The sequence below is a fragment of the Equus przewalskii genome, chromosome 5 (assembly GCF_037783145.1).
Source record: "Equus przewalskii isolate Varuska chromosome 5, EquPr2, whole genome shotgun sequence".
Taxonomy (NCBI): Eukaryota; Metazoa; Chordata; class Mammalia; order Perissodactyla; family Equidae; genus Equus; species Equus przewalskii.
In genome coordinates, this window is record NC_091835.1 from 64,282,810 (window position 1) to 64,296,049 (window position 13,240).

Consider the following 13,240-nt stretch of genomic DNA (forward strand, 5'->3'; position numbering starts at 1 on the left):
CAGTAAAGGGTTTTGAACCATTCATGCCCAGTGCTGCCCTTTGCTTCATGGTAAGCTTCTGGACCCTGCCAGGGCATGGGCCTCGCTGTTTCCTGTTCTCCTGTTCCAGCCTCTACTCCCAATCTGGGCTACCTTCGGATCACAGCAACTCAAACAGTGAAATATCATGGCCACTACCAATAAACCAAGTTGTTTCAGGTTGTCTTTCTCAGTTTACACAGGCCTTCTGTATTAAAAACTAACTGATAACCCAACATCATTCTGACTTTGCAGGGAAGTTATATCACAAGTCTATGAAGCAATACTGAATCTAGACCCCTCAAGGCTTTCAGTAAAAAAACTTAAGATTATTTCAGGATAGCTCAAGTCAGAGATTACCAACAAACCTTTCAGAAACAGAATTCTTTCATCCTTTTCTATAGATTCAACAGTAGCTTCTCAGAGCAAGAAGAGACAAGAGGTCATCTGCTTAATCCTGGCCTCCCCACCAGGCCAGCTAAGATGCCGTCAGCCTCCATTAACTATGTCCTCAAACATAAGTAATTTCGAACCCTGAGTCTGTGTCTCCTTCCCGAAGACAGCTTTCCTCACACACGGGATGGTTCTTGTCTGTCGGCTCCTCTTTCTCTGCAAGAACACTCACAACTTGTTACTTCCCGTCGCCTATCTTTTAGGCATTTCTCAATTTCTCTCCCGTGAAGAGCTTTCTTACCCTTCTTATTTTGAAGTGTGAAGATGTGGTGTGAGTGTGTGTGTGTATTTTATGTAATTCCTCTGGATTTGAGGTTTGGAGAGAGAAGACAGAGCGTTTGCCTGGCCCCCACTATTTAAACTAGAAGTCTATGTTCCAATCGCTATATAATCTAGTATTTGAGAATGCTATACAATAATACTTCATTATCATACAGTTTGATTTGCTAAAAATTTTTCCCTTACATTAAGCCGAAATTCAACTTGCACTAAACTTCACTCATTGGCCCCAATTCTATCCTTGATATTTATATTGAATACAGTACATCTAATTTGAAGATAATTCTCATGTCCTATTATTTTTCTTCCCCCCTAGCCTAAACGTACCCAATTGCTTTCAAAACTTCCTGACCAGTCATATAGACCCTTCACCATTTTAGTTGCTGACCACCTCCTGACCTGGTTTTTCTATGCAAATTTCTCCAAAGTGCCTTTTAAAGTGGGCCTCCAGAACTGAATAGGTGGTGGCAGTCAGACCTTTACAGAGCCCAGGAGGACTCTTAACTCCCTTGTTCTGGAGACTATTTCTAACAGCACAATCCAACATCCCCATATCATACTGAAGACACATATTGAGCTAAGAGAACAACCCTTTGCCACTTTGTTCTATGCAGCCACTTCTCTGCCTCCCCTATTCTGTACCTGGCACACTTGTTTTCGAGATTGTAAAATCAGGACTTTACCAGCTGCTCTATTAGATTTCATGTTATGTTCAGGCAAGGGCTGCAGACAAGATCAGGGACAAACACCCTATAGCACCAAGCAACTCCCCTCCCCAGCCCCAGCCTCCACTACTTCTGAACATTTGGGGAGAAAGGAAACCTCATTCCACGAACAGCTGCCCAAACACTTTCACTGCCTCTGCAGAACTGCTGAATAGGACCGTCAACTTGGAAAATCCATTGTCTTTGAGTCTCCCACTCCTTTAACTATTCTCCCTGGTTGACCGAGTGTCATTTATCTATGGAGCCCCCCTCCCTTCGCTATTGAGAAGTCACAACCTAGATTCAACTTATCGCACAAACTTGACTATGTCTTCACCAAAATAATTAGGCTTCTTTCTCTTCTTAGAACAAAATGCTGCATCCCTCTGAAGACTTAGAGGGCTGAAGATAAATCCTTATAAAAGAAACTTTCACGCAGCCTTTTGTGGACTTCCACACATCTTGGTCAGTTTCCTCAGCCCACTCACCACTCCAGCTGAGAGCAGCAGAAGAGAACACAGCCAGGTCAGGCGGCCAGAACACTAATCAGAGGCGTTGCCCATCTTGGACAGTGACACTCACAGGACCAACCTACATCCACAATATTAAAATAATGTCCCCTCCCTGCAGCCTTCAACAAAATCCTAAATTCAAATTTGGAGAGTATATATATTACACTCTAAGCTTTAACAAGGAAGGGAAGATAGTAAAATGATCTCAAAATGTAGACTATAAGTTCATCTCCCAAGAAAAAGGCAGAACAGTTTGTCCCAGAAGAATATTTCGCCATTCCTATTCTTATGATGCTGCTCCAAATTTAAACTTTGTCTTTTAATGTATAAAGTTCTAAAAAGGTCAAATTCAAGTTGGGTACTCAAAGACAACACAAAATAATTACCTGATTAATTCAATTAGCTAGTCTACATGAATAAGACTCCTATACTTTCACAGGTAGTTTTTTTTTAAGGTCATTCTCTGCATAATTTCCAGAACTTTCTATTTCATTTTAGCTGAGAAATATGTTATTTTGAAAAGAACCTTATGGATGTAATATCAAAGATTTTCCTTACACTGCTTTGGGGGAGGGAAGAACTTTTACCACTGCCTTTTAACTTTTCTCCACTGTAACAGTTGTGCTTGAATAGCCTATTAAGCTATTTACTATATATGAGCCGCGCACTGGATGACTGATTGTTTCCACATTGCAACAACAAGTCAATCATAAATCTAAAAGGTTAACAAGAAAAACCAAATCAACTTTAAACAAGTAAACCATGTCAAAAAGTCAAAATGATATTTCACTTGCTGGTTACAGACATGTTGATCTGATCAACACTTTTGAAGAGAGTGACATCAATACTTCGAAACAGTGATGAGGGCCACTGATTCCATCACTTATTAAAATTTTTTAGAATAAAACCTTAATTTTGGCTGTCCAGGCTGAAATTTAATACCAGATTATTTCGACAGTTTGTTTTCCTTCTTTTGTACAATAGGAAAAAATTGAAATGCTTGGGCATAAAAATCATTCTTATTAAAAAAAGAACATCTAGAAAAATTAAATAAAAAATTTATTGAATACCTTAAATAAAAAGATTCCAGTGCAGATGTAAGCCTTATTAACTGTTCCTTGGTATCATGGTTATTTATGTAAACTCTTTTTTCTTTTGAGGAAGATTAGCCCTGAGCTAAGTATTGCCAGTCCTCCTCTTTTTGCTGAGGAAGCCTGGCCCTGAGCTAACATCGTGCCCATCTTCCTCTACTTTATATGTGGGACTCCTACCACAGCATGGCGTGCCAAGCAGTGCCATGTCCGCACCCAGGATCCGAACCGGTGAACCCCGGGCCGCCGAGAAGCGGAATGTGCACACTTAACCGCTGCGCCACTGGGCCGGCCCCTATGTAAAAATTTTTTATTGACAGCACAAATCCACCATTTCATTATTATTTGCTGCCAATATAAGAAACATTATAAACAAGAAATTCATTTCAGATTTTTTTTAGCTAATGAGACACCAAAGTTTATTAAAAACACTGTGGCATCTCTAAATTGTTTTAAAATGCCAACTTTATGGAGAAATGGAGACAAACCAATGCAGCATTCTCCATCCTTGATCTGAACTGCACTGATTTTCCCCTTGTGTGTTTTATTAAATAAAAAAGATGGGGGCTGGCCCAGAGGCATAGTGGTTAAGTTCATGCACTCCACTTCAGCGGCCTGGGGTTCGCAGGTTCGGATACCTGGCATGGACCTACACACCACTCATCAGCCATGCTGTGGCAGCATCCCACGTACAAAGTAGAGTAAGACTGGCACAGACGTTAGCTCAGCAACAACCTTCCTCAAGCAAAAAGAGGAAGATTGGCAACAGATGTAAGCTCAGGGTCAATCTTCCCCACCAAAAAAATAAAAACAAAAAAGATGAAAATAAGACTTTATAAGCCTCCCAGGATAGACACCCCAATTTACCACAGTTCTGCCATAAAGATGGAAGAACTAAGAAGCAGATGGAGGAAAATGAGACTTGCTTAATTTTTTGAGCGACTGTGAAGCTGAAGTTATCTAGGAACGTCTTTAGAATTACTTTTATGCACTCTATTAACTAAACTACCCTGGGCGTTAGTGTACTTTTATGGCTTAGCGACTCTTATTAAAACACTACTGAAAAATGAATACACACACACACACACACTCACACATACATGAATGCCCACCTGTTACACGGAATTTTTTTGGTCCATTTCCACTTACCCAAACTACCTTGCCAGAGATTTTGTGAAGTAGAAGATCAGTATTACATCAAGGTGAAATCACTGAAATTTAGCATAGGATCTCTTTTAATCTCTACCCCTAGAATACAACACTAAAGACTTAATTCCAAGATGCCACGACACTACTATCAGATATTTGGGTTTTCCAGCAGTCTCTTCCTAATGCTCTAATATATGGTGATAAATGTCTCCTTAATTTGCACAACAGTTTTCAATTGCCCTCATAGGAGACCACCTTGAAGGAGCGAGTAAAAGGTTTAGTCATGGTTTCCATTTTCCTATTTGAATCAATACGTTCTAGTTAAATGGACAATTAATAGGTCACTTCCAAAATAGTAGCGTATCAGTCCTGGTTAATAAACAATCCCCACAGTTGATAATGGGCCCTATGTATTCAGCAAGGCCTGTATACACTCAGCTCATCCACTAAATCCCCTTTCAGGTGGACAGGGTTATATGGGAAGATGAGCTAGAATGAGTCTATAAAAGTCAGTTTCATTCACTGCTTTATTTTTCAGTCAAGTGCTTTAAATGGTGTCCAGAAATTCACTTGGAATGTGAGACAGGAGAAAAGACTGACACACAGAGCCTGGCTTTATGACGATACAAAAGGGCAACTGACCCTTGCCCGGGCCTTTTCCGTGTGAAATGGTTCCTAAAGTTCATCTGCACAGTGAAAAATCGTGGTGAGGTCGCGTGTGGATGAGTCAAGTGAAAGTGAAGCTTGGTCACGGGTCTGTCCCCCATTGTGGCCGGGGCCCAGCCATGTAAAGTGCTCTGTGGGAAAGTATCAGCCCCCTAAAGAGATGCTCAGAAGCTCGCAGCTCATTAAACGGCCAGCATTTGCTGCCTCACTTGTCAGGAATCATTCTGTGGAGCAACTGCTCTCCTGCAACATTCATAAAACACACGCAGAGAGGCAGCAAGGATCGGCATTCAACCGTGATGCTGCTCTGTACTTTCGTCTGACTCAAGTCCTCTTTCACTTTTCACCTGATGGAGCCGTAAACCTGAATCCATGTTTTCTCTTGGGCGGCTGCAATGAATGCACTCCTTCACTGGACTTCTCTAACCCAAACTCAAATTCTCTGTCTACAGATTCTTACCTGACATAGAAATCTCAAGATCAAGGTGAACTTTATTTATTTTTAGTTAGATTGTTTTTACATACGCGTGTGTGCACACAAACACTCTTCAAGTTTTTCAAAGTTGTCATTCTCACTCCAGTCCCAGACACTATTAAAATTTTATAATGTTTGATGAAAGCTCTCTTAAAAATATTTCCTACGACCCTGGCGAGTTTTCTTCAAGAGCATAAAGAGGAGGTATTTACCTCCTTTTACAATCTTAATTTTAAGTTATTTCCTATGGACACCTAGTGACTATCTGTGTCACATTTTCACCTGAATGGAAATTTTACACAGCAGAATTTCTTAGCCTGCCTTCCTTTCTTTTTTCTTCTTTAAATGAGTATGGCTACACATTTCAGAAAGAGCCAAACTGGTCCCTTTGAGATCTTTTATATCAAATGGAAAACAAGTTGCTTCCCTTAGTGTGTCAGCCCTGGGTTTCAAAGCCATTAGAAACCGCTCACAATTGCTCAGTGTGCTGAGGTTTGATAAATCTCTGGAAAGCTCCTGAATGGGATCGCTGTGATTTTTAGTGAGGAATTAGCTCCTTGCCATTGCACTACCAATTAGTTTTCCAGAGCCCATTAAATCCTGCTGCTTTGGTTTACAGAATAACTGAGGCATTGCTGATGAAGCAGAAAAACTTACTTGGAAAAGCAGTGGGGGATGCAGGGCGCCGACAGGACCCACCGCAGCACGCCGAGCAGAATGGCGGGGCGCTCAGAAAAAAGGGTTTGGAAGGCGCTGCAGAGAAAGCATTGATCTCATTGATTAGCCATGTCTTTTAGACAATATTCAAAATTCCAGTTTCCCAAAAGTCACCGAGTAAAAGCACTTCCTTTTTGGAGCCTTTACTTAATTAGAACTTTTACTGAAATTAAAGTCATTCTAGAGCAGGCTTTGTTGTCCAAGAGCTTGCCAAATAATTTAATCAAGATTTGGAAGACGTGGTAGAAAGACTCAAATTACCAAAACCAAACGTGTGGCCATAATTATAAGTAGTAAATAGCAAACATTCCTATATTTAGAATATCTAAGAGCAACACTGTCCCAGTGAACTCCCTGTGATGAGGGACATGTCCTATATCTGCACTGTCCAACATGGTGTCGACTTGCCACAAATGGCGACTGAGCACTTGAAATGTGGCTAGTCTCACTGGCTAAGTGAATTCTTAATTTAAATTATTTTAAATTAAACAGACTCATGTAGGTAGGGGCTATCATACTGAATAGCACAGCTCTAGATCTAATACTTACCAAGAAACAACTTGTATGTTATGTGCTTAAGTTTAATTTTTAAAAGAGATTATATTACTCTGTTTATTGTTAGAAGGTTCTTCGAAATACAGTTAGTTGCATTCCAAAGTTGATAATAGCAAATTTACTAAGCAATTCCATAACAAAAAGTGGTTTTTCTCATCACTTTTACTCGTTTAAAAGTATGTGAGAATAGTAATAACATTTTATCTCAAGAGAAACCCAGTTAATCTGAAAGAATTTGTGTTTATAGCATAGGGGGTTGCCGTAAAATTCTGTTCTGCTCATTTTATTAAACTAATCTATTCATAACATTTTCAATACATACACATGGAATAGTTATCATTATTCTTGTAAATAAAGACATTTTAAACTCTGTTTCTCAGTAGTTGAAAAGTAGCTAGAAAGGATGTCACAGAACGTTAATAACAGCTCTTCTTAATTGAGCACTTACTACATACCAGATTTTGGTTAAGAACTTTAAATATACCATGTCCTCTGGTAAGATGGGGTTTAATACAATATAAATATGGGTGAGAGTTCCTGAAGGCAGGCAACTTGCTTTTACCATGGCATACCCAGCAGAGTGCCTGGCACATTCTAAATAGTCAACAAATTTTCAATAAATGAATGAAAACTAAGAAATAGGAAACTTCTGATCTTCTTAGGTAAATAATGAGGATCAGGAATTAACTCCTTCTCTGTTCCCCTCATATACCCTCAAATAGAGTATCTTCCATAACAGATGACTTGAAATCTAGAACACGACTTGAAAATAAATATTTTTATTATTCTCTCTTCATATTCAATGGCAACTTTTCTTTTATTAATCATATATAGTGAACATTATTTTGATAGGAATACATACCTTTTTCAAGAATACAGTAATATCAGGCTTGTATTTTAACCAATTGATAAGCATGTGTTTATTTTCACCAACATCTTTGAAGGATATAGCAAAATAAGTGTATTGCCTAATAAGAATTTTGTAGTCTCAGGGTCCTTAATGCCTTCAAATTGGAAAATAACCATAAATGCAGGGTTTTTTCTATAATACAATGGAAAGTTGCCAATATTAATGTTCTTAGTTTTTTAATTGAATTTTCAAGTAAAAACATGTTCGTCTTAATGCTGTTTTGAAGATATGGCAACTAAAGCAAAGTATGAAAAGGAGACCCATTTTGGTGTTCAAAAAGTTCTATGAAACTTTTTTTTAAATTTCACCGTTATCACATGTCATTCTAATACTGACTGTAGAACCATTATAGAAATGACAAATCATTTCACTTGAATGTATATTACAAGAGTATGATAGAGTTACATTTTCCATTATTTCTACGAATATATGAAGTACTTTGAAAAATGGAAAAATGGAAATATATTTCTTGCTTCATTATATTTATTCTCAAGCATTTCTGTTAACTAACTTACTTCATCTCCAAAATAAACACTCCATAGACAATTAACTTATGGTCATTGAGCTGTTTGGCATTTTTTTTTTTTTTTTGAGGAAGATTAGCCCTGAGCTAACTACTGCCAATCCTCCTCTTTTTGCTGAGGAAGACTGGCCTTGAGCTAACATCTGTGCCCATCTTCCTCTACTTTATATGTGGGACGCCTACCACAGCATGGCTTTGCCAAGTGGTGCCATGTCCGCACCTGGGATCCGAACCAGCGAACCCTGGGCCGCCAAAGCAGAACGTGCGCACTTAACCGCTGTGCCACTGGGCCGGCCCCTGGCATTTTTTAAATAGAGGTAACAGAAAAAGACTCTGCAATGTTGCATTTACATACATAAATTTAAATATTTATCATGATAGCTGGAAACACACAAATATGAAATATTTTTGCTCAATATGAAGTGTAGAAAATAAGTACACTATTAACACTATTAAAATAACAATGCAGGACATGTACAAATTACAAATTTTACTATTCTAATCAAACTATTTCTTAGTCTAATCCTATGGCCCTAAAAAGGGAAAATTAAAGGATAAAAAAAATGAATGGTTCATTTGAGATAAATGAGACTCTAAGCTATATGATTTTAGTGTTAAATTTACCATAAAAAGAGTTTTAATTGAGCAGTTTGTTATACTGCTTTATATTACCCTATCTTAATATAGTAAAGCTGTAATCAAAATGACATGCTATCTACAGTAACAACTGTAGGGGCTAAAGAACCACATGTGACATGACCAGGCTTAAAGTTCTATTGTGTAGAATTTCTTCACCATTTTAAATCACCTCTTTGACATACATATATTTACACAGGAGATTAGTCAATTCTTGAGTGCTATACATAAATACACCTTGTTTAAGCTGGTTTATGTGGAAATTGCTGTGAAATTCCAATTAAGTGCTCCATTTTTTTTTAACATGCTCCTACTTTGACATAAGTCAAATGCTAATCCAGCTGAGCATGCGATTGCAGGAGTGTTGAATGAAGTTAGGAAATAACCATTTAAAACAACGCAATGCATTAAAAAATAGATATCACACTTTTATGTTTGTAAACCACACACTTTTTAAAGCAATGAGCAAAAAGGAAACTCACATTTGAAAAAGACAAAGTGACAAGTTGACAGATGTGTTAAAACCTTTGTAAGCCATTAAGAACCACTTTGAAGATGCTTTGAAAAGGGTAGAGAACAAGGCTATTTCACCCTGGATGATATGCATTTCAAAGCCCATCAATGGAATCTATAGGCAGCCACTCTATCATTTATCATGTGAGCAACAACTCATTGTAGACTTGGTGAGCGATATTTATGATGATAACATGTAAGAAGTGTCTACTATATGCCCAGCACTGGACTGGCTATGAATTTAACACACGCTATTTCATTCATTCACGAACATTCAACCTCTCATGGGCATGTATCTAGAATATGATGATGACTGTTTTCAGCAAATTTTTTTTAAAGGACAAGAGAAACAAATATTTTAGCATAATACCTAGTTATTAGCCATGAGGGATAAGGGATTCATGCACAGAGACAGCCAGTCATTCAGTAAGAGTAACTTTCCAAGTTTTCCGCAAGAGAAAAACAAATGGCTTTTCCTATGGAAAAAACGCACACTGTCAGGGTCTCAGCATGATGTTAGGTTTTCTTGGTGCAACACTTCACGATATTCCAAATTTTGCCGCATCCTGCCAACAAATCTAACTTCCAGTTTCTGGGAGAATCTAAGTTACAAACAAATGACTCAAAAATTTTGGAACCAAACTGAGGCCTGTCTGAATCCAAATGGCTAAAATCCCTTATTCACAGCAAACTTCATGAACTTTTCACTTCTTAATCAGATGTTCTGACTTATCTGAAGATACGGCATCAAAATATTTAAGAATTATTTTGAATGTTTAGCTACAACTGGAACTTAGAGCCAACTTACTGGTGAACTGGCCTGATTTTTTTAAACTTAACTAGATAGTTCTGTGATGCAAGTATCTCACAGCCAAGGATGGTCACAAGCCTAGTTACAGAGCAATTATTTTCAAAATTCTGTTGTCTAGAAAATAAGCAATATATTACAAAAAATTTTTTGTTATTTTCATTCTTCTTTTCTGCTGGAGAACAACACAAATCTTAATGGGGTGAAATCACATTCTTTTTATTATCAATGCAAACTGGTATTAACTAACTTGAGGTGACATCTCAAAGAAAGAATACCACAGATTACTAATAAAACCTTCAAATAAACTTCAGGAACCTACTGTGATGCTCTGCCAATTAGGCAGCACATTTTAAGAAGGATGAGAAGAAATGAGAAAAGATTCCAAGATGTCTTACTAATGCAACCAAAGGGTCAAAAAATACCTCTGGGAAAGAATAGCGGGGAATTAAATAATTTCAAAAGGATGGTTTTGGGGTCAGCCTGGTGGCATAGTGGGTAAGTTCGCATGCCCCGCTTTGGCGGCCCGGGGGTTCCCCGGTTCAGATCCCGGGTGTAGACCTATGTACTGCTTATCAAGCCAAGCTGAGGCAGGCGTCCCACATATAAAGTAGAGGAAGATAGGCATGGATGTTAGCTCAAGGTCAATCTTCCTCAGCAAAAAAGAGGAGGATTGGTGGTGGATGTTAGCAAAGGGCTAATCTTCCTCACAAAAAAAAAAAAGGATGGTTTTAATGACCTCCTTCAAGTGCCAGGTACATGGGCACTGGGAATAAAGATAATTAAACTTCTGACCTGAAAATAATACACAAATGAACCTACTATCTGGAGCAGAGTAGACCCAAACAACGAGACTCTAAAGAATGGTAATCATCTGTCTTGAGTAGTAAAACCTAAGAAATATCAATTATTTAACGATGTGTGACTTATTTTATCACACAACCCAGAAGGAATTAATGTCTGTGATCCCCATGCAAACTTGCCTTCAATCACAAGGGAAAGCAAGTTAAGTAAATTCATCCTTACCTTTCTGCTTGTCAAAAACAACAGAAGTCAGCATTTCTTTGTCTGACATATTTTAGAGAAAGTAAAACAAAGTTCTTAATGTTCGGGTACAGCTCAGAAGAAGATAAATCAAGTGCAATCTCGACTTGTTTGATTCTGTCCTTTTAATTCCATGGAAATAATATTTATTGTATATCTATCAAATGTCACATAGTACACAGTGTCCTGGGACTATGAAACATGAAAAAGGATGGTTTCCCTCCCTGGAAGGATTTCTATTTTTTTTTAAGAATTTCTATTTTTTAACGTCCCTTAATTTACAGATTTTCAATCTGCTGGTCACGAAATGAAACGTAAATTTCTCCATTCTCCAAATTCAATTTTGTTCTGTCAAGTCTGAGGCATTCCGCAAGGAGATGAGATCTGAGTTTCCCTAACCACTGTTTCTCAACCCTGAATACACATTAGAATTACGTTGAGTGCTTTTCAAAGACACAGATGCCTGGGCTCCACATCCACTGGGTTAAATCAAGCTGGCTAGGAGTGGGCCTGCTAGCATAGCCTTGTCTCCAAAGCTGCACAGGTGAATATAATGCACAGCCAGATGAGACCGCTGAAAAGAACATAAAACAATGCCCAACATGTAGCAGGCACTCAATAAATGTTAGCCTTTACTCCTACCGTTACTCTATTATTTGAGATCACTCTAACACAACATATAGAAAGAAGCAGCAGGGTCCAGACTTTCACTGAATATAGATAAGTATAAAGAAAAGAATATTGTTAGGAAGACTTTGTCAAAAAAGGCTTGAAGCAGGAAAAACACCTTAACCTGGACCTTGATTTGGAAGGTATTTGGAACGACAAAAGGAGAGAGAGAGCCATTCCAGGAAGGAGAGTTTGCATGAACAAAGGAAAGGAGGCAAGGATGTGGTGACGCATGGGGCCAGTTAAGGAGGCAAGGAGGTGGTGACGCATGGGGCCATTTAAGGAGACCAGGAAAACTACTGGACAAGGCCAAAGGAGCGAGCGTTATGCAACGTACTTGGAGGAGCTAAACACAGCTGATGGAATGAAGGTCTGGAAGGACAAACCAAATATTATTATTTGATCTAATAGTCAAATGGGGATGATTAAGGTTGTCCTGAGTAGCTTCGTGTTATGACAAAGCTATATTTTAGAAAAATTCACCTGGCAGTAGTGAAGACATGCTGGAATAAGGAGGGGCTAAATGGAAGGATTCTACTGCACTAATAATATGCTGCAGCAATAGGTAACCAGAACCATTGGTCTGGACACTCTCACCAGCATCTTCTCCCCACAACACCAACAGATGGGTAGGGTCTGGCTTCTCCTCCTGGGACCCTAGTCCATTGCAACCACCAAAGATGGTCACTCCCTCTGTTGCCTCTCCCTTCAGGGAGTCTCCACTAGAGACTGCTCAAACCAGTTCTGGAAAAAAATGAGCTACATTTGAGGAAATCTCTTGCTCTTTTTACTATAAAATCAATGTCATGGAAGAGAATACCATAACAGAATAGTACCTGTAGCTCTCAAAAACTCTAAAAGCCTTGGGGCCACCCCAGTGGCCTAGTGGTTAAGTTCCGCATGCTCTGCTTCATCGGCCCAGGTTCAGTTCCCAGGTGTGGACCTACACCACTTGTCAGTGGCCATGCTGTGGCAGCAACCCACATACAAAATAGAGGAAGACTGGGACAGATGTTAGCTCAGGGCATATCTACCTCAAACAAAAAGAGGAAGACTGGCAACAGATGTTAGCTCAGGGCAAATCTTCCTCAGCAAAAAAACCTCTAAATGCCTTAGTGGAGGCTCCTTGAGCTCCCAGCCTACCACTCTATGTGATTTATTCCTACATTGGTCTACTCCAGCAGGAGACAGACCTAACAGGAATTGTGTCTGCTGATGGTTACCTTGATTTCACTCTGTAGCAGATTTTAAATGGCTGCAAATGATTTGACACTCCTCCCATTGAGAGGTAGGGTCTATTTCCCCTTCTCCTGGATTTTGATGATCCTGGCTCGCCTGACCAACGGACATGGAAAAAGTAACATTCTGGAACTTCCAAGGCTAGGTCATAAGAGCCTTGCAGCTACTGCCTGGGTTTCTTAGAATGTTTGCTCTTAGAACTCTCCCTTTCAGAACCCAGGCACCATGCTATAAGAAACTCAAAAGTCCAAGTGTGGATGCCACAATGAACAGCAGCAG

At 39.0% G+C, this 13,240-nt stretch overlaps 1 protein-coding gene across 2 annotated transcripts in view; it reads right to left on the reverse strand.

Annotated features, from left to right (window-relative positions):
- The window catches only part of DBX2 (developing brain homeobox 2), a 39,322-nt gene that overhangs the window by 18,352 nt on the left and 7,730 nt on the right, over nt 1–13,240 (reverse strand). Inside the window, exon 2 of one of the 2 annotated variants that reach the window (XM_008519675.2) lies at nt 6,005–6,100. The exons of the other annotated variant lie outside the window; for it this stretch is intronic. Within the exon in view, the coding sequence (XP_008517897.2) occupies nt 6,005–6,100 (96 nt within the window). The remainder of the gene's footprint in view (nt 1–6,004; nt 6,101–13,240) is intronic. 2 annotated transcript variants of the gene reach the window in all.